This window comes from Salminus brasiliensis, chromosome 10 (genome assembly GCF_030463535.1).
Source record: "Salminus brasiliensis chromosome 10, fSalBra1.hap2, whole genome shotgun sequence".
NCBI classification, from domain to species: Eukaryota; Metazoa; Chordata; class Actinopteri; order Characiformes; family Bryconidae; genus Salminus; species Salminus brasiliensis.
The window spans coordinates 32,497,077-32,524,719 of NC_132887.1; the positions used below are offsets into that span (position 1 = coordinate 32,497,077).

The 27,643-nt window shown below is 36.6% G+C and overlaps 3 protein-coding genes across 9 annotated transcripts; 1 reads left to right on the top strand and 2 right to left on the bottom strand.

Annotated features, from left to right (window-relative positions):
- Positions 1-705: 705 nt before the first annotated feature.
- wdr25 (WD repeat domain 25) lies at positions 706-10,840 on the bottom strand. The gene is made up of 6 exons (XM_072689859.1): positions 9,919-10,840; positions 7,668-7,815; positions 4,350-4,480; positions 3,191-3,361; positions 1,298-1,438; positions 706-1,048 (listed from the first exon to the last, which is right to left on the bottom strand). The coding sequence occupies exons 1-6, from the start codon at positions 10,234-10,236 to the stop codon at positions 827-829; spliced, it is 1,131 nt and encodes a 376-aa protein (XP_072545960.1). The 5' UTR covers positions 10,237-10,840; the 3' UTR covers positions 706-826.
- wars1 (tryptophanyl-tRNA synthetase 1) lies at positions 9,928-18,241 on the top strand. Of its 5 annotated transcripts, none has more exons than XM_072689854.1 (11): positions 9,928-11,180; positions 11,570-11,683; positions 11,846-12,056; positions 12,433-12,541; positions 12,642-12,761; positions 12,889-13,071; positions 13,311-13,411; positions 13,512-13,624; positions 15,370-15,543; positions 16,664-16,804; positions 17,657-18,241. In XM_072689854.1, the coding sequence occupies exons 2-11, from the start codon at positions 11,570-11,572 to the stop codon at positions 17,813-17,815; spliced, it is 1,425 nt and encodes a 474-aa protein (XP_072545955.1). In that variant the 5' UTR covers positions 9,928-11,180; the 3' UTR covers positions 17,816-18,241. The 5 variants fall into 5 exon arrangements, with proteins under 5 accessions (XP_072545955.1, XP_072545956.1, XP_072545957.1 ...); XM_072689855.1 differs by having other exon boundaries at positions 9,928-10,312; positions 11,567-11,683; XM_072689856.1 differs by having other exon boundaries at positions 9,928-10,210; positions 11,567-11,683.
- On the bottom strand, positions 16,523-27,643 carry slc25a47b (solute carrier family 25 member 47b). 3 transcript variants are annotated; one of them, XM_072689862.1, is made up of 7 exons: positions 27,404-27,643; positions 27,003-27,070; positions 26,855-26,926; positions 26,530-26,712; positions 25,421-25,685; positions 24,890-25,019; positions 16,523-17,528 (listed from the first exon to the last, which is right to left on the bottom strand). In XM_072689862.1, exons 1-7 carry the CDS (start codon positions 27,438-27,440, stop codon positions 17,480-17,482), a joined length of 804 nt encoding a protein of 267 aa, XP_072545963.1. In that variant the 5' UTR covers positions 27,441-27,643; the 3' UTR covers positions 16,523-17,479. The 3 variants fall into 3 exon arrangements, with proteins under 3 accessions (XP_072545963.1, XP_072545962.1, XP_072545961.1); XM_072689861.1 differs by lacking the exon at positions 16,523-17,528 and having other exon boundaries at positions 21,333-25,019; positions 27,003-27,046; XM_072689860.1 differs by lacking the exon at positions 16,523-17,528 and having other exon boundaries at positions 21,333-25,019.

The window sequence follows — 27,643 nt, forward strand, 5'->3', positions numbered from 1 at the left end:
TTACACTAAATAAAATAATTGAATTCGTTCTCTTTTTGTGGATTCTACTGATCGATGATTTTGCTTCTGTAATGTCTATCTCTATTGGTCAACTTATTTTGAAATGACAGAAGCTTTGAAACATTATCTGAAACTTAGCAACGCTACGCTACTTAAGTGATTTCTAACATGGTGGACCAACAGGTGGGAGTATTCCGTTTATCTGCTGCTGTGTACTTAAGTACACAGCAGCAGATAAACTGAATTTCTGCATTTCAAATTTGACAACAAAACTGTGACTAATTGCTAAAAAGTTCCACTTTTGTCTTATCTGTCTATTGAACATTCTTCAAGAAGCATTGTGGAACATCATGGTGTCCTTCCATGCTAACCCATTCTCAGGGAGTAAGGAATTGTGCTCTTGAACAGGATGCCCTCTCGTAGGGGGAGTAGAAGCAATCCTGAACTTTCTCCACTTATAAGCAATTTGTCTAACCATGGATTGATCTACACCCAGGTCTTAAGCAATGTTTCTGGAGCTTTGAGCATCTCTGACTATAACACAATCTATGTTTGTGTATTATTAGTATTAAGGCAACTGTACATTAACTTAGATAGATTGGGTACATTAGACAGATTAGAGTGCCAAAGCAGCAATACTCCCACCAGTCAATTTGAAAGAATAAGAGCATTTTATCATAGTACAAAATAATATTACTTATTACAAATAGCTTTACAGTTTATTTTTCAAAATGTAAAATATCACAACATTCTATTCTGAACACTATTATATGTTGCTGCAGCGGGATATATATATATACATACATACATACAATCTCCAAGATGATCAGTTCCATATTTTAACCTCCCCTCCCCAGTCACATGTAGCAACCACAGAGGCTAGTACAGGGTGAAAAGACACACACATACAGGCTTGCTCATGAGCATGAAGTCTGAGCAAGCTTCTTCCACTTCGAAAGTCATAGAAGTGTGCAGAGCCTGTGGAACTCCCCGAGGCCAGCAAGGTTCCATCTGAGGACAACTCACATTGCACGCCATAACCTTCCACCTACAACACAGAAACATTAGTGGGGGAGATTTCCATTTCACTGTTATCTATTTCCTGTCTCTTTTGTGCCTACTATGTGCCCACAAAAAAAGAATAACAAAAGAAACTTGCATGCAAATTAGATTTTGATGCTTTTGGTACTGAGAGTGGAGTACAAAACCAGATTTTTTATATGGATTTGTTGTAGATCAGTTCGTAAAGCAGTGTACTTTGATGTGGTCCATGCACATAACAGTAAAACTCACTGACCTTGTGTCCTTCAAATCGCTTCATCTTGTTCATCCGATATGGCTTCTGAGCTGAGAAGAGTGCAATGTAGTTTCCGTTGGTCTGAGCAACAAACACGTCCTCCAGTGGGTGAAGTGCCAAACTGGGGCAGGTGTATCTCTCCTGCACCAAACACAGCAAAAGCTTTATGCTTTTCTTTTAAATAAATGAATGTACTTAATTTAACTTATAACATTTTTAATAAGTAATTTTTAATTAATTAAAGTTTTAATTTAACTTTAAAATACTGTGTGCTTGTATGTGTCTAGTGTTTGTAGAAAAGTCTGAAGAAAAGTGCATACTTCTGTAACATTCACATTTAGTAGTCAAACAAGAAAGCAAAACACATCAGAACACAAATAGAACATGAGTATTTAATACTGTTAAAATCAATCCTTCATCAAATAAAAATGACCAAGCCACATAATAATTTACCTGTTTTCCATTTGGTTAACACTTGTCAAGAACGATTTACATTTGAATCATGTTACACATATTGGCGAAGGTAGCTTAAAGTCTTGCCCAAAGACTCTTTTTGGTGAAGTATGGTGTGTGTTTTCTAAAAGAAAATCTAATTAAGTATTTCAAAGCAAAGCATGCACAGCTATAGTTGAGACTGGAAATGGTTTAAATTTTAATGTTTTTTTAAAAAAAGAACATCATGAAATAAAAAAAGAAAAAAAAAAAACCTTGTCAATTAAGCTTTTTTAAGGGGGGTTCTAAGTTACCATAGGGTCAATATTACATACTTAAAGTAAAACTAAATTTACATACTGCACACGTATTGTTTTGTTAAATGTCCCTTAGCTAGTTGCACATTGACCAGACACGTTTGATTGGAATCAACAAACCCTACGTCATAATTCTGATATTCGGATATTTGACCACTTGTCTAGGCTGACTGATAGGGTTTAACTAAACTTGTTGTTTTCCTAGCACAAACATGACTTTTGAGCATGGGGTTGAGTTGAGCTCAGGACTGTTTTGGCTCACCCAGAGGAGAAATCTGCCTAGGTCTTGTCACAGTAAGACCTTCTAAGTAAGTGAGCTACCACATGCTAGATGATAGATTAATAGCTGAAAAAACAGAGCTGACAAGAAAGTTCCTCTACTGCAGTGGATACAGTGTGTGCGTACCGGGGAATGCTTAAAAGAATAATAAAGGATTATATTATCTCTTATCTTATCTTATCTTAAAAGAAGCCTTTTCGCCAAGTGTTGGGCTTGATTAGCTCCAGAAACAACCAGTTGCCTCTCTCTGGTGGCCAGAGGCAGCCTAGCCTTGGAGTCAGCCCTTACAAAGACTTTGGAAAGGGAAAGATATTGCCTTGTCAGAGATGGTCTTTGTGGATGAGTTGTGACTAAAAAACTATGGGAGAGACCAAGCCAATCATCTCAAAAACACAAGGACTGGGGTACAGCGATTTAGCAGCAGGTGATCTGGACTGCTTAGTTGTTCAAGTAGCTTGAAACCAGCTGAGTACCTTAAAAATTGCAAGCCAAGATTATTGATGCCGTTTTTTAAGAAAAGGGTGGTCACACCAAATATTGATTTCATTTTGGTCATTACTTTTCAAAGTATCTTCGCTTTAAATATTTTTTCCAGTGCTAAAACATTTCAGCAGTACAATAAGTTGTACACTTATTCTGCTCAACAAAAAGAACAGGTCAAAAAGCAAGACCAATTCCGCCATTACATTCATGTTTATAATGAGCGTAAGAAAAGGTCTAATAAAAAGGTTTATTTTTATATTTATATTATTAATATGAGAACTACTTGTTGAGCCTGACAAGCAGCCAAAAAATAAGGTCAATAGTTACTACAGAGCTTCTAACAAGAGGATAGCCATGGGGTGACTTAAGTAAAATAGTTACATGAAATATCTGATTGGAGACTTTGGCAGTAGTGGTGAAGTCCCAGGCAATAAGGGTTCGATCTGCAGAGTCTTGGCTGACCATGTCACTGCTGGTCATAAATTCTTTCCCTTCACCCAGAAATAAGATGTCCAGTGTCTGCTGGATCCCGGCCTTGTATGTCCTGATCACCTTAAAGAAGAAAAAGAACTAGGTGCTACATTTCAGCTGTAGTAATATTATAACTATGATGGTATGTGCTCCTGGCCTGTTACAAATGTAATCTGAGATTACTGTAAGAGAGAGGTTTGCTGAAACATTCACATAAGACCAAATAAATACATCCCATTTAGGATTTCTTAAGAGGTAGTTAAATGAGACAAAAAGATTACAGTGTTTTTCTTTGTAGACCTCAGAATGTAGCAACCCCACCTAAAACCGCAAGTTAGAAGTTAGAAGGAATATGAAAAAGATCACATCTTGTAGAATGAGCCACTGTTGGATTTAATGTTAAAAGATAAATTAAAGTATATACTAGCAACATTTTAAGTGAGAGAGAAAATATATCCTTGGGTAATAACTAGTGCCATTCATTAATGCGTTAATGCACGATTACTCTGCAAACATTAACAAACATTTTTTAAAATATTCATTTAATTAAACAAGTTAGGCCCCAACTTCCTCCAGCAAATCACTCTCTTTACAGAGCCTACTGACATATTAGCAGTTTAATTTAGCGATGCAAACACAATATCGCTACTGTTGAGCTTGCAGTGTAGATTACATTTTCTTTATGCTGAAATATGGATTAAATATCATAAATTATTCTCATTCTCTTTGCACATCTGTGTCAGCAATGGGTACAACATAAAGTGGCTGATTCATTAAAAGATGGGTCCACAAACATTTGAATATGTATTCATATATTCAATATATAAATAATATATGTCAATATTAACATTACTAATGTACCATAGCTAAAGTAAAATATAAGTATATTTACATAAAACAAAAAATATTACTCGACTGCTCGACTTGAAGAATCCCTGTCGACTGACTGGTCGACTTTCAGGGGAAGCCCTATGTTATAATGTTCTTTTTTTAATAATGTGTTCTATGTTCATTTTACTAGTGTACTGTTCAAGCACAGGACTACGTAGAGCTTAAACTTTAAACTGACCTGGCAGGATCGGGAATCCCATGCCTTGACCTCAGCACTGAACCCCCCACACAGAAAAACGCAGGGATCTGAGGGTTGAAAGGCTAGACAAGTCACCTTAAATTGGTTTTCCATTTTGGCAACCACCTGACCTGAGAAGACAACAAATGAATAAAAACATTACAGCAAACATACTATAAAGGGCACAGCATTTATTACTCAGGGAGAAAGATTTTCACAAAAACATGCCCAATGCACATAGTAATGTGCTGTACAATGTTCTCCAATCCTAAATGGACACATCTTAATCAATCAGCATAATCAACATTAACATTACAAAATTTGTAATGTTAATGTATACATTTTTCTGCTCTTAAATGTGTGTAATTACACTAGGTGTAAGTTTTCTAGAAAGTTTCAGAGAAACATGTCAGAGCCTAGCCATTTATAGGGATGCACTGATCTGATACTAGGATCGGATATCGGTCCCGATGCTAACAAAATTAGCTGGATTGGGTATCGGACCATTAGGCCGATCCATGGGACTGATCCATTCACTAAACCAGATTCCCTCACCGCCAGTATTCTAGGCTTCATAACACAGGGTCAGAGTAAACTACAGACATCATTCACATAAAAATAAAGCCTGCCGTCGACCTGTCATCAACTATCAGCAAGAAATCCAGCTTGGAAAAATCCACACACATCGCCTTCAGCAGCCTGCTCTGTTTACTCAAGATCTCTCTCACGCACGCAGGCAGGCAGGCAGGCAGGCAGGCAGGCAGGCAGGCACAGCCAAACAGATTACATGTTTGTCACTAAATATCACAATATTCTAGATTTAAATCCCCCATCACCATTTTTAAAAGCCACAGCCTTGCTGTATCTGACGTTTTCAGCGATAGAGAGAGAATACAGCGGTTGAAGACCTGCACCTGTAATGGAGGACAGCCGAGAGCGAGGGGGAGGGGTAATGATGTAACTGCCACAGCTGGTCTATTATATAAGGAGAACTGAGAAGGAATAATCTGCCAGCTTTTTTTTGGTGTCACAGACTTTGAATTTCAGTCAATTCTGATGCCTTATGTCTCTCCCACATGGTGAAGTATATAGTTGATTCAACAATATCGGATCTGTATTGGGTATCGAAACCAAACATTGTAGCAAGGTGCAAGGCTTTAAAAAAAAACAAAAACTAAAGTTGACTATTAAAAAAAACAATGAATTTGAGCTTTAATTCATTTGGTATTTAAGTATGTAGAAAAGTAGTGATTGGTATTGGATCGGTATTGGCTGATAATCAGTATCAATAGACTCGGAGCGGAGGATATAAACCTTGATCAGGACATCACCACTTTCATTCAAATTGGCCAGTGGGAGGTGCTACTACTAAAGGATACAAATATCACTTGTGGACATGAATCTTATCCTATTCTGTGCACTGCTGAGAGCTAAACAACTTCACAATAACAAGTGTTAACAAAAAGTCATGGTATTCTCTCATTAGCCAGTAATGCGATAAAACAAGACCTTGTTTTGTTGTTCTTAAGACCAATTTTGAGGCAATAGATCTCAATACCTCGTATGTAAACAATTATCAAAACACATGTTGACTTTTTTGTGAACAGCTATCAAACAATAAAGGAAGAGTTTATTCAACCAAACTGGCTTAAACTCAATGAAAAAATTAGTTGAATTTATCCACATTTCTATAGTTAATACTATGCATGTATTTTTGTTTGTTGTTCACTTCATTCAGACTCATTTCATTTTTACTTTTCAATGAGTACTAGTCCATGCTTCCCTTTCAGTCAGTGTCAAAAACATTTCAAATCAATCAATCAAGACACCAATATCAAGAACATCATATGTGTCTGTCTTTGGTGTCCTGACCAATAAACAGGAGTATATGCTGCTATAACCTTTTATCTGCCCTTTTATTCCTCCTTCACACACATAGCCAGCAACTTTTTCATAAAATGTGACGCTCATTACAGAGTAAGCTTATAGGTCTGTAAAAGCCACAGGTAAATCTTTTCTCCTCTGTTGTCCTCTGAGCCAATGGCCTCTGTAATTTCCGGAAGTGTAATGGAGATGTTTAGTTTCTGTGCAGAGTCTTCAAGTTCACGTATCATGCATCATTTAAACAGCTCAGAGATTATTTAATCAAGTTTAAGTATCAAGAATTGTGCATAGTTTTCTGAACATACAAGGACGAATAAATTATTTTTTCTGCAAAGCACAGCTTTGAGCAATTTCCATAACATTGCCTTTGAAATGCAATGTTCACAAAAATAAAGGGAACACTAAAATAAATTTATTCATTACATAGTGGAATGCGTTGAGAACAAAATAACATGGATTTGGAATCTCAAAATAAAAGTGGAAAATAAAATTACAGTGGAATTCAGTGGAAATTCCTCAAGACAAGTTAAAAATGAGGCTCAGTAGTGTGAAAATAGGAAATAGGATACACCATGAAAATAATTTGATGGGGTAATATAATTAAAATATTGCCTTGTCAATAACATATTGTATTTATAATAAATCGAAATGCAATTTTCATGTGAGGAAAAGTTATGACCCCCACATTTATTACTACATAAAATGGCTGAAATTAGAAGCAGGTTCACCACATTAGCTTTAAACGTCTATTCGTTAGTGAGGATTTTGGAAGAGCGTGTCTTATTTAAACCTCAGACATTTTATGGTTTGCTTTTGATTGTTGTGAGTGGTATCATCATAATGTAAATCAAAGACTTCTCGGAGGCCTTTAGAAGTTTGTAGATGCATATGAGTCTGAGATGGTATTTAAAAAAAATCTCAGAACACTTAAGAATCCAACAAAACTAAAATGCCATCACTGGGCCTACTTGTAGCTCATGCTACAGTTAAATTGAGTCAAATTACAAGCATCTTTCACCAGAAAGAGAGTCCACAAGTTTGATTTTCATTTTGTCTCCATTTTGGTGCTTTAAACATCAGTAATCAAAAATTACCACATTTGGCTTTCATTAGGACCATGCTCTACAGTAATGCTGGGCAGTGCACTGCAAATAATCAGCTGAGCTGAGCACTGGCTGCTTCTTTGAAAACAATGTATAGCATACAAAAAAGAGAACATCAAAACATTTGAGCTTTACATTCCCAGTTGTGAGACTTGACTGCTGTGTAAGAAGAAAGTAACACTTAAGGGTTTCACTTCTGACTTATATAAGACTATGAAGAAGATGGATGTAAAATAATGGCCAGTAGATTGGATGTAGATCAGTGCAGAGTCCTGAGTTCTGCTCCCCTTGAGTAAAATGGCAATGAATATAGACAGTTTGAATTACACACCTGTCTCCACTTCTGTCACAGCAGTCGTGTTGTCAAAGGAGCCAGAGAAGATGCGTTGTCCACACGGTAGCCAACATGCATCTCGAACAGCTCCACAGTGAACAGAGTAAGTCTGAAGGCATCGTCCACTGGCTGCACCATCCCAAACCTTTCAAGAAAAGTCTTAGTAGTTAGTCTCATTCAGTCTCATGTTCAGTATCTTACAATGATGAGGCCTTTGTCCAAACTTATTTTAATAACAGTAGTATCTGTAATAATAGTTAGCAGTCTGTAATAGCAAAGACCTTTAGTAGAGCACCCTGTTGCCCTTTGATCCTGCTGCAAATGTGATGCCTAGCTAAACACCCACTCAGCGTTTCTGAAGAATCTTGGACAGTTCCTCTTGGGCACTGGCTTCCTGTTCACTAATATTCTTGTGTTTGCGTGATGCAACCAACTTTTTCAATTTGCACTAGATATTTTCTATGGGGTTCAAGTCAAGACGACTATGATGGCCATTGCAAAAATATTCCTCACAGAAGCCATGACATTTTCTCCTAGGATTTCCTGATACTTGATTGATTCCATCTTGCCCTCCACACACTGCAGATGTCTAGTGCCAGAGGAAGCAAATAAGCACCAGAGCATTACTGAGCCATCGCTATGCTTCACAGTGTGTTCTTTTTAGCTTATGCTTCTTTAATCCACCTTTAGACAAACTTTAGACTACTGATCCAAACATACCTGGAAAGTTTCAACATAGTTTTGTTTCACCATTCCAGAGAAGAAACAAAGCTGAAACTTTTCGCGCATATGAAACAGCTGAATGAAGTATTCAATATGAAACCGCACAAAGAATGTTTGTAGGTAATAAAGTATTTACTAAAGAACACCACTGAGTTTTTTTAAACTGGTCTTGTGTGAACTGTTCATTACAAACAGCTAAATGTTTGTTCATTTTGCTAAAAAAAAAAATCTAACCTTACCCAGGGCCAGCATCACACTGTGGGGAAATGATGTGGGGAGAGAGAGAGAGAGAGAGAGAGAGAGAGAGAGAGAGAGCCATATACCCACCCCACTGACATGATTTGAACCAGCAATCCCTGGGTCATAGTGCCAGCACCTTAGTCCGCTGGAATACAACTACAATGGCTCTGACCTCAGTCAGGTCCATAAGTAGGTCCATTAGATATATTTTTTTATACCAAAGCAGTGGATTTAAAATATCCAAAAAATATCCAAAAAAATATTACATTAATTATAACATTAACTGTAATTTCAGCCATATTTGCATAATCCCTCCACTTTCATTGGCTCACAAATTAACACCTATAATAATAGGGATTGTTTTGAGTACATGAATGCAAACAGTCCTTACAGTCAATGATGCCTGAGGCCTGAAAACCATGGACATCACCAAGTGCTAAGTTACTTCCTTTGAGATACTATACCAGGTATTTCAATGTGTGCGTGTCTTGTCATATTGTGCAAATGACAAATAAACATTTGACATTAATATGTAAAAATCAGAAAATAAAAACTGGAATTTTAATCCATCATTTCATATTTATCTTTTGATTTATAACGCAAATACATTCAGTGTATAACAAAAATAAAGAATTTAAAAATATTGTCTCTCCAATTTAGCAATTTTTATTTTCTGAAGGGATCTAAAGCTGGCAGTTGTTTTTGATATTGCGTAAAATTTATGATGAATGGAGCAATAGAAATTTTTATACTGACTCCTATTGAAAGTGAGGAAGGTTTTTTTGCTTCTCCTACGAAGCTGACATTTTGTAAATACAAGGTTCCACAGATAATATGTGGGTCTAAATGAATTCTCTATATACTTATATACATATATTTCATAAAACTACCAGATTATATTAGGGTTGGGCGATATGAAAAAGTTTTATATCACGATATTTAAAGACATTTTTTATGTTATATGATATTTCTGTAAAATTAAAAAATGTAAAATAAAAAAATGCTATCAAAATGCTATTACTCTCTCATGCTGTCATTTTTAATCCAAATATGCTTCACTCTATTAAATTAAAGAAGACTGATTAGACTCTTTGTAATGAAACGTGCAGGTAACCAGTATTCTTTAAGCACTGGCGATATTCACGATACACTCATAAAAGCATATTGTGTACAACGATAACAAAATCTATAACGCTACGACAAAATATTGTCATATTTCCGTAAGGGCCAAGAGAGATTCAGTCACAGTCTGCACACAGAATTTTTAAACCAAGGTCAAGCTTACCTTGAAAGTTTTGTCCATAGAGGCAGAGAGCAGCAGATGGCTGAGATGAGGCACTGGGCACCACTGCACTGTGCTGACTGGACCCTGGTGGGCCCGGAGGTGATGCTGGACGTATTTTGGTAGCTCTGTCCTTCCTTTTTTTCTTTCGAGAAACGGATGTACCCTGTCTGACACCGTTGAAAGAAGATGCAAGTTTGTTGCCTGTAAGGCAGAGCAACCCTCTTTATTTAGGTCTGCTGACTGTGTAACCGGCTTCTGTCTCTTTGACACATACGGTCTCACCCAAGCCGCGGTGGGTTGAGGTCTCTTTGCACTCATTGCCGTTGAATGTAGAACTGCTCAAGGCAAAAATATTGCTTGTTTGGTATATTTAGATGTCGTTTAAAGACGCCAGGTAAGTGGGCAGTTTGTCTGACAGAATCTGTGTGTGCTGTATACCATGCTGTTTTATACTTGACGTAGTCGGAATGTGATGTAAAATCTCATTTGATCCACCGCTTTTCCTCGTCACACTGAAGAAGGCTGTCGCGCCTTGCTGTCTGAACAATTGCAGTCTTCTAATACATTGGCATGGCGCTGTGTTTTTAACGACCCATAGACTGCAACAACCAAAATGTATTCCGCTCCATGGTAGTTTTTATTTTGTATGGAAAGACAAATATTGCTATTTGTTGGACAGAAGGTGCGATACCGGTTCAGACAATTTAGATTAAACTGAAATGGCGAACAAATTACGCGCAAAAATAATACCTTCAACTGCTATATGAAGGATTTGTCCACATACAAAATACTTAAGCTTCTGTCGACAACTAATTTAATTTAATTTAAAGATTAATTAATGTATGGTTAAAATAACCTATTTTCTGTTCGGACAGCACAAACGGAGAACAAGAGGGGAAATAGGAAGTAGACAGGCTCTCCATAAGCCGTCTCTGCGCACTATTGTGGAAGACTCGTGCTGGTATTGTGAACACCCCTTCAAAACAAGAGTCAAAACCAGAATACAATTCCCCCTCACTTACATCATCTATTAAATTAATATCTATAGATGTATAGACTCGCAACTAAATAGAAACACAAACTATGTGACACTGTACGTGTTACATTTATATGAACATATTATAATATAGCTATGTCATTGTGTGGAACTGTTTTTGTAAATGTTTCGCTGGGGAGAACATTCCCTGTGACACTAACGCTGTGAAGTCTGATGCAAGTTGAATGAACGGAGGTGTAACGCAGTCTTTTTTAACCAAGAAACGGTGGGTATCTAACTGGTATTCAAAATGCATTTATAAAAACTGATAACTAATGGATTACTGTAACTAATTACTCTAATCCAGATTGTGACATTTGTCTTGGCAGTAGATCGGTAGCCAGCCAGCTGTGGTTGATATTATTATTCCTATTAGTCCACGTATTACTGTAGGTACGCTAGGTTGCTATAGACTGTGGTCATCCATAGTGTGATGATGAATTAATAAATTATTATTATTATTATTGTAACAACATTATTATTGTTGTTATTATTATGATTATTATTATTGTGCTAAAGTATGTTGCATTGGTGTTTGTAATGAGTTCCGAGTACCCAGATTATTAATGTTATACTGAAATTTATCTTTGGTCTTTTTGGGTTTTGGTCTAGAAGATGACTGATTGTCAGGTAGATGGGTTGCCTGATCTGACCCCCATGGAACTTTATGAGAAACTCTGTGTGCAAGGAGACAAGGTTAGAGGCCTGAAGTCAGAGAAGGCTGCTAAAGTAAGTACAGTATTATGTTTACAAATAGGGGAACCACTGTGAAACTCACATGGTTATTTCCACTGACATAATTGTCAGCAGAGCTCTTTTTTTCTTCTTTTATTACCATGGTTAGGTTAATAAGTCAGGATAGTAATGAAAAAATGTATTTTATTTTTAAAGGCTGAGATCGATGCTGCGGTGCAGTTGCTGCTGAAACTGAAAGTAGACTATAAAAGAATCACAAATCAAGATTACAGGGCTGGTTATCCACCGATTGACAATGATGTGCCAAATAATAAATTACCAACTGTAGAGGATGAAGATGATAAAGTGGACCCCTGGAATGTGTCTACCACCAGTGCCAAAGGAGTGGACTATGACAAACTCATTGGTTAGTCATTTATATATATATATATATATATATATATATATATATATATATATATATATATATTGTAAACAAGAAGGTATTCTGGATGTGTTACAAACATTTGTGTTGGATAATTTACCATAACTAGACCTAAGCACCCTCAGGTTTTTCCCTTTTACAGACCTGGTCAAATCACTTTTACATAAATTGAATGCAAAGTATACAAACTATGCATACACTCGCTCATTTATAGTTACTCAACAAAAGTTTTATAATAGAGATTATACAGTCAACAATTCACTTGATATTGTTAAAGTTTTTTTAGAGTCAGACCTAATGCCTAATGTGATTTTTGTTTTAAATTTGGTTGAAGGAAAAGTGTGTATTATGCTCACAGTTAGGTTTGGAAGCAGTAAGATTGACAACGAACTGATTGACAGAATAGGCAGAGTCACCGGGCAGACACCTCATTGTTTCCTCCGCCGAGGAGTCTTCTTCTCACATAGGTTGGCAGTTTTTCTTTAGTTAAGACTGTTTGCAAATTACTGTTAGCAACGAACTTGCAGAACGATCATATTCTTTTTGTCTATTGTGGCCGTCTACCAGAGACATGCATCAAGTCCTGGATGCCCATGAAAGCAAGAAGTCTTTTTTTCTCTACACGGGAAGAGGACCTTCATCAGAAGCAATGCATGTCGGACACCTTATCCCATTCATCTTCACCAAGTGAGAATATCTGTCATTGAGAATATGTTTAGATATGGTTTAAAACTAAAAATAATGCTAAAAATAATTTAGCATTATCAACATGTATTATTAAGAATGTAGTATTCAAAACTTGTATGTCCTGTAGATGGCTTCAGGACGTGTTCAACGTGCCTCTGGTTATTCAGTTGACTGATGATGAAAAGTACCTGTGGAAAGACCTGACGCAGGAGGAGTGTCATCATTTTGCTGTGGAGAATGCTAAAGACATTATCGCCTGTGGATTTGATGTCAACAAGACATTCATCTTTTCAGACTTGAACTATATGGGGTAATGCATACAAACATAACAGAGTTTTAGAATAGTTGGTTTGAATACTATCTTTGCGTTGTTCTAATTTAATGTTGTTTTTGTGATGATAAGGTTAATCTTGCATTCAGCAGATACCCCACATTGTCTTACATTTCTAATAATTGTGAAGCAAAATATAAAAATATTCTCTCAATGAACAACTCTAAATGCATGGTTGTAATTGTTTTGTTGAAAGTGCAAATTCTGTCTCTATACAGCACAAGTCCATCATTCTATAGAAATGTTGTGAAAATACAGAAGCATGTGACATTTAACCAAGTTAAAGGCATATTTGGATTCACAGACAGTGACTGCATTGGTAAGAACACCTGTCTCAAGACTCATCACAATTCTCTCAGCACTGAGATCTGTTTGCTTATTCATCTTTTCCCTAATTGCTACATTCCATTTTTTTCAAGGAAAGATCAGTTTCCCTGCAGTACAAGCAGCCCCCTCTTTCAGCAGTTCGTTCCCACAAATCTTTAATGAGAGGAAGGATTTGCAGTGTCTTATCCCCTGTGCCATTGACCAGGTCAGTGAGCTCAAGAGCAGCGTGTTCATCTCTTTCCATCTCCTTTTCTTAATTAGTGCTTGTGAAGGTAATTGCCAATCTGTGTGTACTATGCTCTGCAGTCATTTCAGAGATTTTGAATTTAAATGATTGTTTTTGTGAAATCATGACATTGTTGACCACCTTATGATAACTGATAACAAACAGTACTGTGCAATAGTTTTAGGTACCATCAAAACTATTTAAAAGTAATTTAATTTGACAATTTGTTCAGAACTACAGTACTGTAGTTGTGGTTGAGTGTTCACAGTCTTCATGGACATGAATGGCATGGAAATACTGGGCTTTCTATGATTTCTATGAACATGGGGCAGTGGTGGCTCAGCGGTTAGAGCACCGAGCTATTGATGACAGAGTTTTAGGTATAATACTTGGGCTCAGCAAGCTGCCACTGTTGGGCCCTTGAACAAGGCCTTTCACCCTGGGCACTGAAAGTTCCAAAATGTGTTGTGCCTTATAATTTCCTGCTCATGATTAACTACAGTTGATAGCTTTTCTGTGCTTAAAAAAGTCAGGAATGTCTTTGAATGCAAGTTGTTTTGCTTCCATAAGAACTGCTACATTGCACAAAGTGGAGAGAATAAAGAAGGGGGACTACCTCTAAATTATTCAGCATAACCTCAAACCGTCTGCTAGACAGTTGAAATTTTGGCACAATTGAGTGTTCCAACAGATAAACCACGACTGCGTCTAACTGAATCTAACTAATTCAAGTCAACTAATTTGTTAATTATTCTAAATTCTATTATTCTTGCGTGGTTAAGGTGGTAGTAACTTGCGTTGCACAAGGATGATGGGGCTGTAAATACCTCTGGGATGTGCCACAGGATTCATAGATTGAAAAGAGGTGGTAATGCAGTTAATGTCTTGTTCAATGTGTAGATAATGGGCTGCAAAGGGGGCCGCAAATGACATTTACTGCACTGTACCACGTCTTCTCATTCTATGAATCCTGACGCACACCCCATTTATAGTATTTATAGCCCAGTCATCCTTGTGCAATACCATCTGTAGGAGCCTAAAGGTACTACCACCTTTAACACGCAAGGTGACATACCCTAGAGGTAAAATAATAAGTTAAGTTATAATCACTTTAAGTTACTTTTAACATGAGGTGTTAAAAACATGCTGCCATCTTGACAAAGCACTCCAGGATACTTGTGCTTCAGCCATCTACCTTTTAGTTGCCCTTGGGCAAGATGTTTTTGTTTTGTTTTGCTTTGCTTTGTATTTGCTGCTACTTGGTCTCCAGAGAGATCCATGCCTGCATCCCAAAAACACATTTCGATACTTTACTCACTACATTAATGAACCCACTTCTAATCATGCTCTAGTTTAACACACCATTTAATGTGGTAGTTTGTGGTTTAGGACACAGTCTCCGTTTTCTGTAGGCATAGCCATCTTTACCACAAGTCACCACAGTTCTATTAACCAGTTTCTTTTGTGCTGTTGTTACTATATAATTTGATTTCTTTATTTTTAAATGTTTGACTTTGAATGCAAAATACATTTTATATATATATATATATATATATATATATATATATATATATATATATATATATATATCTCTACTTGACAATACCATTTCATGCAACAAAAGCTTAAATCTTTACATTTTGGTTAAAAGTGTAATTTTCAATATGGCATTAGCAGTAATGCAACTTCCATCATGATAAATTGATATTTCTCACCTGTCACAGGACCCCTATTTCCGTATGACCCGAGATGTAGCTCCTCGAATAGGCTATCCCAAACCTGCTCTGCTGCACTCCACCTTTTTCCCTGCCCTGCAAGGAGCTCAGACCAAGATGAGTTCCAGTGATCCTAACTCTTCTATCTTCCTTACAGATACACCTAAACAGATCAAAAACAAGGTAGACCTTTCTATCTATGACAGGATTTCCACACATGCTGAAAAAAACTTTTTTAGAGACTCATACTTTCCAGTCATAGAAAAACCAAATGAGAAAATGGCCTAAATATCCTGGAAAAACTCAATAAGTTCAGATATTGAACTACTGAGATTTTCATACTTTATAAACTGATTCCCTTTATATTAAAGATAAATGTAATGCCTCACTGTCATGTGGACAGATACATACACCATCATTTCTTATGCTTCATTTACATTGTTCTAGTGCAGCAATGGGCATGGAATTTAAAAAAGCTGTTGTTAATTATAAATATTTGCACTGCTAATCTGTGTTCTTGTAATTTGGAAGGAGACAGAGCCCTTAAACTGCAATAATGAGCTTTCTTTCATGCTACACTGGAACATTTAAATACGAAACAAATGTTTCATACTGCATTCTGATTGGATTGGTATTGCGTTAGCCAGTTTCATTTACATAGCATTTATCTTGGCTCAACTTTTCACCACACCGTATCCCCCCACTAGACATACTGGACCCATCAGGCAGAGCGAGCAGGATAAACGCAGCACTACAGTCTTTAATGTTATAAATATAACAACTCACTCACTACTCATTATACAAATATTTGTCATTGTTTAGTAGGGCACTGCATAATGTGCTTCATAAATATTGGCAATTGTTTTTATTGGTAATTGTGTACATTATTTCAATAAATATTTTCTTGCTTGCTAGCATCAGTTGTATTGCATCTAGCTGCATGTCAGATGTTCCTAACTTGCCTGACAAATTTTTGAATTTTGAAAATGAGGATGTAAAGGATTGTTTATGCACATGTCAATCACTAAGGAATGAGGCATAGGAAAACATTACCCATATGTGCAAGCTTTCATTGTGTATATGATGTGCAACTTGGCCTCCTTTCTATAAAGCCATTATTTAATTGTCTAAAGTTGTTGTCAGGAAAAACAATTTCCTTAAAAGAGTGGGAATCCCATTTTAGTGTTTGTCCTGTACCAGAGTAAGGATGTGTACACACAAAAACAGGAGCATAAAAGTATATCAAACATCATACCTGATTTAAGTCTGTTGTAATTGATTGTGAAATTACTGGTTCACACAGATCAATAAGCATGCATTCTCTGGAGGGAAAGACACAATAGAGGAGCACAGGAAATATGGAGGAAACCCAGATGTGGATGTTTCATTCATGTACCTGACATTCTTCCTTGAGGATGATGAGCAACTGGAGCAAATAAGACAGGTTTGACATGTTGAATACATTTTCATTACATGTATGGCATTTAGCAGACGCTCTTATCCAGAGCGACTTACAAAAGTGTTTCACTATTTACCCATAAATAACCTTAACTAGTTTGAATAGACTAAAAAATCTAAGATACCTCTAAGCTTAGACACTAATAAACACAAGTCAATATGGAGACCATAGTACTCTACTCTTCGCCCAAGTATTCTCGGAAGAGGGGGGTCTTCAGTCTGCGTTTGAAAACAGCGAGGGACTCCGCTGTTTGGACACCCAGGGGAAGTTCGTTCCACCACTTTGGTGCCAGGACAGGAAAAAGCCTGGATGCTTGTCTTCCGTGGATTTTAAGGGATGGCAGGTCAAGCCGAGTCGTACTTAAAGCTCGAAGGGCTCTTGGTGTAGATCAGCTTTTGACCATTGCTATCAAGTACGGAGGGGCTGGTCCATTCTTGGCTTTGTAGATCCAGATGTTGTACAGGAGAAATCTGCATGACCGAGTTACATTTGCAACATGACTTGAGAACGATAACCGATCATCCATGACTACACCAAGGCTTCGAGCTTTTGTAGATGGAGTGACCAGTGAGTTTTCAGAGGGTGGCAAGATTGTTTTGAAGTCCAGGAGTTCCCGAGATTGTACAGCAGCTCTGTCTGGCTGGGGTTAAGTTTAAGCTGTCATCCAAGAAGAGACATCAGCGAGACATGGTGAGATGTGGGTAGAAACCTGTGTCAGATGGTGGGAAAGAAAGGAAGAGTTGAGTGTTATTGGCGTAACAGTGGATATGCTCCTATAGTTCTGATCAGTCTTAAGAGATTATTATTATTATTATTATTATTGTATTTGTTTTTTAGGATTATACAAGTGGAGCCCTTCTGACTGGAGAATTGAAGAAACGTCTGATTGAGACTCTTCAACCGATGATTGCAGCCCACCAAGACAGACGCAAGCAAATTACAAATGAGATGGTTAAGCAGTTTATGACCCCACGGAAGCTAGATTTCAGCTTCTAACTTAAATGAAAAGTTAGAAACGTGGAAGACAGTTAGCTGTAATTTTAGGTATTGTGTAATGCCAAAATGACTATAATTCACAACCCTCAAAGACCAGAGCTTTACAAATGCATTTTTGATCAGTGGAAATATTAAATATGCAAAAAATGTAAAAACATCCAACATTAATTCAAATAAAGTGTGAATAACAATACATTTATCTCATTGTGTAGGAGGTAGCATTCATATATTTGTTAAAAGTATGTTTTACAGTAAAGTGCAGATATCCAGGCCCCTTCTAAACAAACTGCTAACAGTACTGTACAGAGACTCTTATTTTACCAAACACACTTACACTGCTTTCATCTGTTCAAAAATTTTATTTACTTTCACAGTCTACATATTGTAGAATTTTGAAGTAAAACTGTTCCCATGCATTTACCCAGATTGAGAGATGTTTTAGGTCTTTCTTTCTGTAACATAACCTTATATATTTACATTATCAATATGAAGACCTACAAAGCTTTTTTCCCCTCTGCATTTGCATTGTAGTGAAACAGATGAAGAAGTGACTAAAGTAATACATTAAAAAAATTCTGTTAATCTTACCATAAAAGCCTTTCTAATGCTACAAACTCTGGGTTACTCTAACATGAATAAAGAAATGCTGATTTCAGCCATTCTTTTGCGCACACACATCACATAAGCAATGTCCAGAGAACCATGCACAAAGAACTCAGAAAGTATGTATATATTTATACTTACACAATGTGTTGTATGTAATTTGTGCACTTTTGCACTTGAATTGCAAAAGTATTGAATTGAAAATCGTGCGTTGTTCCCACATCACAATACACATACATATCTGATTCACGGTCTTGTGAGCTTAATGAAAATGGCCACTCTGAAACAATTTTTTACTCTGCATCTCTTGTGATCCTATTTCTGATTGATGCTGCAGTGTTTTCAATGATGGTGTTGAGTAGCCACTGATAGTGCCCCTGCAGTCAGCTGTTCTCCTCTAATGTGTCTCACTGCTTTATTGAAAAGTGGGCGGTTAGCTCCTTCCTCTCGATCACACAGTGAAACTCCTCTATTCATGAGAGGCAAACCTGAACTTGTTTCTGCAGCACAGCAACCAGCACATTAGCGCATGAAAAAAGCAGAATTAAAGTTGATGATAGAAAGTTTAAACCAAAGCTCTGGAGTTAAGTGAGAAAAACGTCAGCAACACACCACATCCTGGTGACACAGCATGGGTTTGTCAACAATGTGCTGAAAAAGTTATATCAGCTCCACTGTTTTCGTAAATGATACAAACAAGCTGTGACGTGAAGTCTCATCATGTTGGCGCAAAATGGCTGGGACATTACCAGATTCAAACATTAATCGTACCAATGTACAAACAGGGTGTGCAGAGTGGCATCATTCACTCGTCTCGTTAAGGCCAGAAGACGTGACTGCCGCTCTATCGTAGCACTGCACCACTTATTTTGCTTTGTAGTTCATTTCTTCTAGGAAGGCTAAAAGCAGCTTTTTAATCATAGCAGCACTTCTGTCCTCTTGAAAGTTGTGAAAGCGAAATAATCTCTCTTTAACCCCACTCTTGGTGACATAGCGCAGCACATATGGAAATTGTGCTACACTGCTAACGTCTGATGTTTAATTTATCATAAGAGAAATCCACGGGGCGTGTTTAACTTAACTTTTTTCATTGATGAGTGAGTATCAGTAACCGCGGTGATCAGAACCTGTTTATGATGAATCCTAATAACTAGCTCCTGATTCCCCAAGAATGTTTGATTCTTCACAACGCAAAGCAGGTGTAACGACGATTCTTGGTGCAAATGTCTGCCTTCGTTAAACAGCTCAATTTGTCAATTTTCTTGCAATTCCATGCGCCATATAAATCTGTCCCAAACAGTATACAATTCCAGCAAAACAGCTTCATAGAATGCACGTACATTATTTTTTCCTTTCAGACCAGGACTTCACGGTTAGTGCCACTCTCGGTCAGCTTATGTGTACTAGCAACCACAAAAAAGTAGTGAAGAGTAGTGTTGTGAATTGGTTGATGTTATTGATTTTATTGTATTCATGAACTGTATATTTATATGTTTTAAATATATATGTTACTCTTTATAATATCCTGTGATATTTTAATTTTCAGATGTAACAGGGGTAAGAATTAAAGTGTAGGTAGGTTGAAGACCATCAATAAGCTTTTATTGGGTTGAACCTGGCATTATATCCTAGAAGGAACACATTTGGACAGATGGATAGCCAGAGAGAAAGCCAAAAGGGTAGTTAGTTGTAAAAGCCTCAGAGTTTGCCATATATTGTATATGGACTGTTTGCCATATATTGTATATTGACAGTAATATGGCACACATATACATACACATATAATATATATTAAAAATAAAAATAATATGACCTCAGATGTAAACACAGTAGATTCTGATGACTGCAAGGTCCCCAAGCCCTTGCAGAACAAGCCCAAAACATCACCCCTTCACTCATGCTTGACAGTCGATCTGAGTTTTTTTTTCCAGCTGAAATGCTGTGTTTAGTTTGCCCTTGAAAGTTTGTCCAAACATATGTGCTTTGGTCTCAACAGTCCAAACGGCGTTATTTCAGAAGTCTTCTTGTTTAATCAGATCCAATTTTGCAAGCCATGCTGACACATTCTTTTTAGAAAGAAGAGACTTTCTCCTGGCAACTTTTCAAAACATTTTACATGCTAATATTAATTTGTTGAAACCTCCACTAATGGGAATGGCCACTTCTACTTTTCTCTCTCTCTCTCTCTCTCTCTCTCTCTCTATATATATATATATATATATATATATATATATATATATATATATATATATATATATATATATATATATATCAACTTGCTGATGATCAGTTAGTCAATGCCATTTCATTAGCAGTACCTGGCTGATACTTACCCTCCTAATTCCTATCGAAGCAGTAATTTTTCAGTTCCTGCATTTTAGCTTTTTCATTAAATATATATTAACATAATGTAATCTGTAATTTTTTTCATGTATTTACTTCATTATTCTGTAATTCTGACAGCTGGGGACACTAATTTTCAATTCGATGCATTTGTTTTTGTGGATAAGGTTGTAAAAGATATAGTGCCCTAATAGAGGGCACTTGTAACACATACCTTTGGTCACTCAATCGTGCTCCCATTGCATAGCACTGTTACCAAAAGTAGGCCTTTATGGCTGAATATGTGTTAAGATTTAACTAAAATGAACTGTTTTGACTAAAAGTAAAGTACATGTTAAAATGACAACCACATCTACAGACTGAAAAGTCTTGTTTACTTAAATCAGGGATGGCTAAAAGTAATGTCTGTCTGCACACAATAATAGAGAAAGAATATGAAAAGGCACATTAAACAAAAACAAACAAAATAAGCCAGAACACAAAAGAAGTAAAACAATAGCAACTTACAACCTACAGCCAGGGCATTCAAAAAACAGACCCATTACACAAAAATATACAATACAATACACAATTTCAGTGTTTTGACATTTTTTTATTGTTAGCACCGGTAATCATTTTAAAATATTGTTTGGCTTCATTAATAACTACATTTAAAAGGAGAAAACTACTTCCTTCTGGAATAATGTATTTTACCAGCCCATATGTCTGCCCTATGTCAGTAACATCAGGCCAGTCTGGTTAAATAAACACCACCCATATTTTTATAAAGAGAAAGATTTCCTTACTTTATGATGCTTATTCCTCCAAACAAAATGAACCAGAAGATTACTGATTATCTTGGGGAAACCGTTCCTTATTCACAACAAGGAACTAGGCTAAGTTAGTAAGTTGAGATATACCCTTAAGATTTGGTCAAAAGAAAATAATAATCTACCTCTTAGAGATAAATTTCTTTGCTGCCACTGCATTCACATGCACATGCAAGCACATTTATCAATATCACGGACCTCAGACCTAAAGCTCTGCCTACTTAATATTAGATCATTAACCTCGAAAGCAGTCATTGTAAATGAAATTATATGTGATCAGAAACTAGATGTTTTCAGCCTTACTGAAACCTGGATTAGACCAGACCAATATTTTGCACTAAATAAAGCCACCCTTGCAGTAAACAAATATGTACATAGCCCTAGATTATCAGGTGGAGTATGCATAATCTACCAAAACACACTTGATATTATTCAGATATACTGTATCACTTTCACTTCTTTTGAGATTCTCTACATTAATATATAAAATATGGTCACAAATAAAAATGCATTCACACTAATAAATATTTATAGGCCTCCAGGGCCCTACTCTGAATTTTTTAAAGATTTAGTGACTTGGCAGTGTGCAACGACAAAGTTATAATAGTAGGAGACTTTAATATTCATTTTGACGATCCATTAACATCATACCGTAATCATACCGTAGATTTAGTCCTGACCCTGGGTGTTAGCATTGATAATCTAAATATTCTACCTCAAAGCTCAGTAATATCAGACTATGAGACTATATCTAATAGTAATATAATATCATATAATATAATATCAGACTATATCTAATCTCCTATGAGCTACATCTTAGGCAAAATGTTAATTTATCTCCCTGCCACTGTCTAAAGCGTGCAATAACCCCAATGACCGCTGTACAGTTTACTGAAAACCTCCCAGACCTTATCTTACCCTCCGTCAGACCAAACGGAGCTAGTTAAATTAACAAACGGTCTAGAAAATACCCTTAGATCAACCTTAGACCTTAGACCTGGCACTGCTTAAAAGTAAAATGACAAGGCAAAAAAGGCTCGCACCGTTGTATCGTGATTAAACTCGTATCTTGTAAACAAACAGTGCGGTAACTAGAGTGTAAATGGTACACGACCAAACTAGAGGTGTTCCACTCTGCCTGAAAGGACAGCCTTAGTCTAAATAGAAAGGCACTCAATAAAGCTCGCTCAGCGCATTTTGCCTCGCTGAACGAGAAAAACAAAAACAATCCAAGAGTACTTTTTAACTTTTTTTGCAGGCAGGTACTCAACCCCAGATTCCAACTTTTTTAACCAGTAATGTTTTTATGGACTATTTTAATAATAAAATAGAAAACATTAGACAACAAATCCAACCCTCCTTATTAAATCAAACATAGCCATCACCTGGTGTAGCTGCCTTAGAACATAACTTAGTTGTAGAACAAAGGCTGGAAGCCTTCAACCCACTTTCACAAAAAAATCTTTTCTTCAGCAAATTGTACAACTTGTACACTTGACCCAATTCCCTCAAAAATACTAAAAGAATACTCCCCATTATAATCAGACCTCTTTTAACAACAGTAAACTCACCCCTTAGCTTTGGGCATGTACCCAAAATCCTTAAATTAGCAGTCATAAAACCTTCAATCAAGAAACCAAATCTTGATCCTGTGTATTGTCTAATTACAGACCCATCTCCAACTTAACATTTATACCCAAGATATTAGAAAAAGCTGTGGCCCAACAACTCTGCTTATACCGGAGTAAAAATTACATGTATGAGAAATTCCAATCTGGATTCAGACTCAATCATAGCACAGAGACAGCCCTAGTGAAGATTACAAACGATCTCCTTCTTGCCACTGATCAAGGCTACAAATCTTTATTAGCCCTACTCGACCTCAGTTCAGCATTTGACACTATAGATCATACTATTCTACTAGAAAAATTTGAGAAAATGGTTGGAATCACAGGAACAGCCCTACTGTGGTTCAAATCATATCTAACCGAACGCTATCAGTTTGTAAAGATTTAGAAAAGATTTAGTAAGATATGGAGTTCTGCAAGGCTCTATTTTAGGACCGCTGTTATAAGCAGACATGACGTTAATTTCCATTGTTATGCAGATGACACACAGCTCTATATATTAGCCTAACCTGACAATAAATTTAGAGTAAAGAAAATGGAGGACTGTGTAAAGGATATAAAACTCTGCATGTCACATAACTTCCTTCTTCTTAACAGTAACAAAACCGAGGTTCTCCTTTTAGGTCTAAAAGACACCAGAAATAAACCAAAATAAAACTTAATAAGACTTAATGTTAGACTTGGCTGAGATGCTTCCATTATTCCGGGTCTAGCAGCTGCAAGAATCTTGGTGTCATATTCGATTTAGATCTTTAATTTGAGCAACATCTAGCTAATTATTAGTAGGACAGCCTTTATGCGTCTTAGGAACATTGCCAAACTAAGAAACTCCTCATCTCTACAGATTGCAGAAAAGCTAGTACAAATTTAGTTCAACTTTCTGCAGCCAGGGTCCTTACTCCTGCTTCGCTCCTGAGTACCTGCATGATCTTATTACATATTATGAACCATCAAGAATACTTAGATCTCAGGGTGCTGGCTTCTTAGTTTTGTGGACAGTGGAGCAGATGGATGCTAGCGTTTCAGGGTGCTCCCGTGTCTGTGTTATCTTCTGGCTCTCTCCTTTTAACTAGGCTGTTTACCTGCCTAATGACCATGTTAAAACCTAAATGAACTCTTAACTATCTGCCACTATTAATATTATCGCTCTTAACTATCATTACTCTGACCATCACTGCCATGACTATATTAAGTTACACTACACCATGATTTTTATATTATGATTATGATCAGAGCATTTCAACAGTATAGATGGTTTGGTAACTTTTATCAATAGCTGCTAAACAGTTGTAAAAAGCACTATACAAATAAATTTGACTTGACTTGACTTCACTTCATTTTAACATAATTTATTCTGCTCAAATCAACGCCTTGTTCTGTAACAATGTTTCACTGTAGATGGGGAGACAAATAGGTATGTTAACCCTATATGGAGGCCTTTAGAATACCTAAAATCACGAAATCTGTACCTTTAATGTAAAACCATTCATGCAATACAGATACTGAATAACAACGATGCCTTAATTGTCTAGGAGTCTGTTTGTAGCAAAGTAAGTATCAGCTCATACATAACAAAGACGGCCATGTTGACAGGAAAGGCACGTATACAGTTAAGGCAAAGTCCTCTAAAAAGAATGCCTGTTCCCTCAGTTTGCACACTTTCTCTAATACAATGAAAGAATCCTTGGTACCGTTTTTTGCCCATGCCGTCAGTCTGTAAGCGGGCCTTAATTACATCCATGGGGGTCCCGATGCACCAGCCGCACATTCCTGAGAATCCTCCAGCAAACATGACCACCGTCCAATCTGTTTTTTTTTCAACTGGTAAAAAGTGATGAATGCTTGTCATTCGATAAAGTACCACTGATGTCAAGCCATTTTATTATTTTTTAAAAGCAAAGCTGTGCAGCATGCATACTGCCAATGTGGAAAAGGTAATTGCCCCCTTAAAATGAATAGCTTCTTGGCTCAGAGCAATTTGAGTCCAAACCTCTTTGCATATCTACTGTAGCAATAAAAATAAATCAACTATTAATGCAAATGTACAACATGCTGCAGTTAAAAAATTATTATGCCCCCTAAATAGAATCCCTCATAAGAGTACATCTTTGCAAATTAGGTGGCAAAGCAATTGCTTCCAAAGAACCAAAGAAAAAAAAATCAACAAAAAGTCATTTTTATATACATTTGTGTTTCTAAGAATTGTTTTTGAGCATTTTTACCTGGTTGACTTTTTTTGTCTGGAGACAGCCATTCATAGACAGTGTTATAGACAAGGAAGTAGGTGGCGAAAGAAGGACCATCTCGCAAAGCTAAGGCACTGGCTCCTTTGTAAAGGCCCAAGACACCCTCCTCACGTGCAATGGTACAAAGGCAGTGCACAGGTCCCCTGTATTTAGGCCTGGATTTGGTGGCAGTCCCTTCATGTGGCTCGGTCTGACACTGGAGACGCACTTTCACAATGTCTGCAGGTGACAATACTGAAACCTTAAACAAACAAAGGAAGTTCAGATAGTGGTTGTAAAATTCTGTTCATCACTGACAGAAACTGTTCATTTTTAGGCCCATCATGATAACTTTTTTTGGACAATGCATCATCCCAGAAATAACTGTAATAAATTATATTATTGTAATTTTAAGATATTTTTAACTGATTTTCAACTGATGACATAATTAAATTAAACCCTTTTGAACTTTTTAAAAAGAAACTTTTAATTAATAACAATTTGGAAATTGCATGTTTTATGACAATTTATACTGATTGTCAAACATTTTAGCATATTATTAAAACTGTTTTTTTTGTGTTTTGTTTTGTTTTTTTTAGTAGCCTCAAGTAATACACCTTTACATTCACAGTCTGCTGTGTGTATAAGGTCGCCACTACTGATGCATTGGTCATTGCATGCTCTACTTTTTTGTACACGTCCAGGGAGGTTAGTTACAGTGGCATGGGCTGTAGGAATCATAATGACACACAACTTTAAACTGGCTGAATGTGTGATTTCTATATTGCCAGCACTTGCTGGTCACTTGCCATGAATATGAATAAAAGAACAATTATTTAAATCAAATTTTCCCTACAATTTGCAAAAGTGTCAATAATTTTGTCTAGTCAATTTCTGGAGTTCTTTGTAGAACGATTTACAAGTTCACTTTTTTCTGTTCTTTTTTGTGTTGTTCCAAAGCAAACAAAAGAAATAACACATTTAAAAGAAGGGCAGCGGTCTCAAAATTTTGGCCATGACTGTATAACATGCAAATGCAACACAGATAACTCCAAAAGCAATATTTATTATACATTGTAGTGTTTTAAATAGTTAAAAGTCATTACCTGAGCAATTCCTCCAGCTAATCCCGCCAAAAAGATGTCCAACTTGGTACTGGGAGCATCTTCACTTTTAAAACGCAACTGATGAAAGAGGTGAAGTGTATTTCTATATGTGCCAAAGACGACAGAGGAGCTGACAGACACTGTGGTCATAGGCATGGACATGCCCTTATAGAAACCAGACACCTGTGTTTAAACGAATAAATAAACAAATTAATAAATGAATTTGATATATATATATATATATATATATATATATATATATATATATATATATATATAGCTAATGCAATAATTATATAAAATAATTGTAATTATATCTGGTTACCCCTTCTTTTCTGCAGGTTGTGTGAATGCACTGCCAAACTCCGATGAATTTTCTTTGTGTTTGTATTCTGACCTGAAAAACAAATAATCCCTGTTACTGAGCAGCAGGTAGTAATCATTATGTGCACATAAGGTAAAATAATTTTTACCTTAATAGTGTCGAGGGGGTATCCAACTGCCACTCCAAATGCCCCTGGACACCAAACAAATACAAAACCTTGCCCTGTTACTCATGTCATGTACATAACATATACTGAGCTATATTTGTGTGTAAAGGTTGGAAACCCATATGGTTTCATTCACATGTTAACCAATGAACGGAATAGCGAGGATTGTCAGTGCCACAGCACCGTCCCGTTTCCTGACCTTTATATCAAAATTATTTAGCTAGCTACATTCTTTTCGTTAGGGTTTACATTGTTTACATTAAGGTTAGGCACTGTAAGTCTCACCATCCATTTGGCTGCCTCTCATATCTGAAATTATTTTTAGATCCTTTTTCTGGAGGTAACATTGCAGTACATGAAATTGAGCTAGATTTGCTAGCTACCTCCAACAGAGCCGGCGATGAAGTCTGCCCAGTGCATCCTCGCTTTCCACACACGAACTAGTCTGCGAGCTGACTACCACACAAATTGACCATTAATATTCCCGACAAAGCTCGCATATCTGCTATACTTTTGCACTGTTCTGAAGTCCGATTATTTCTCCCAGGTACTGCTTTAGTTGTGCTGACCGGTGCATCAGTACTGCAGGAGCTCTGTCTTTAATTTAGCGTGTCACTAAATTT

What these genes read in the sequence shown, in the direction of transcription:
- wdr25 (XM_072689859.1), bottom strand. Translation starts at nt 10,236, where the DNA reads ATGAGTGCAAAGAGACCTCAACCCACCGCGGCTTGGGTGAGACCGTAT. An exon ending in GGGATTCCCGATCCTGCCAG is followed by an intron (nt 3,362 to 4,349) that starts GTCAGTTTAAAG and finishes TTCTTCTTTAAG; the next exon opens with GTGATCAGGACATACAAGGC. An exon ending in AGCGATTTGAAGGACACAAG is followed by an intron (nt 1,049 to 1,297) that starts GTCAGTGAGTTT and finishes TCTGTGTTGTAG; the next exon opens with GTGGAAGGTTATGGCGTGCA.
- wars1 (XM_072689854.1), top strand. Translation starts at nt 11,570, where the DNA reads ATGACTGATTGTCAGGTAGATGGGTTGCCTGATCTGACCCCCATGGAA. An exon ending in GGAGTCTTCTTCTCACATAG is followed by an intron (nt 12,542 to 12,641) that starts GTTGGCAGTTTT and finishes GCCGTCTACCAG; the next exon opens with AGACATGCATCAAGTCCTGG. An exon ending in AACTGGAGCAAATAAGACAG is followed by an intron (nt 16,805 to 17,656) that starts GTTTGACATGTT and finishes TTTGTTTTTTAG; the next exon opens with GATTATACAAGTGGAGCCCT.
- slc25a47b (XM_072689860.1), bottom strand. Translation starts at nt 27,440, where the DNA reads ATGCACTGGGCAGACTTCATCGCCGGCTCTGTTGGAG. An exon ending in ACCCCCTCGACACTATTAAG is followed by an intron (nt 26,927 to 27,002) that starts GTAAAAATTATT and finishes TTTGTTTTTCAG; the next exon opens with GTCAGAATACAAACACAAAG. An exon ending in AGACAAAAAAAGTCAACCAG is followed by an intron (nt 25,020 to 25,420) that starts GTAAAAATGCTC and finishes ACTTTTTACCAG; the next exon opens with TTGAAAAAAAAACAGATTGG.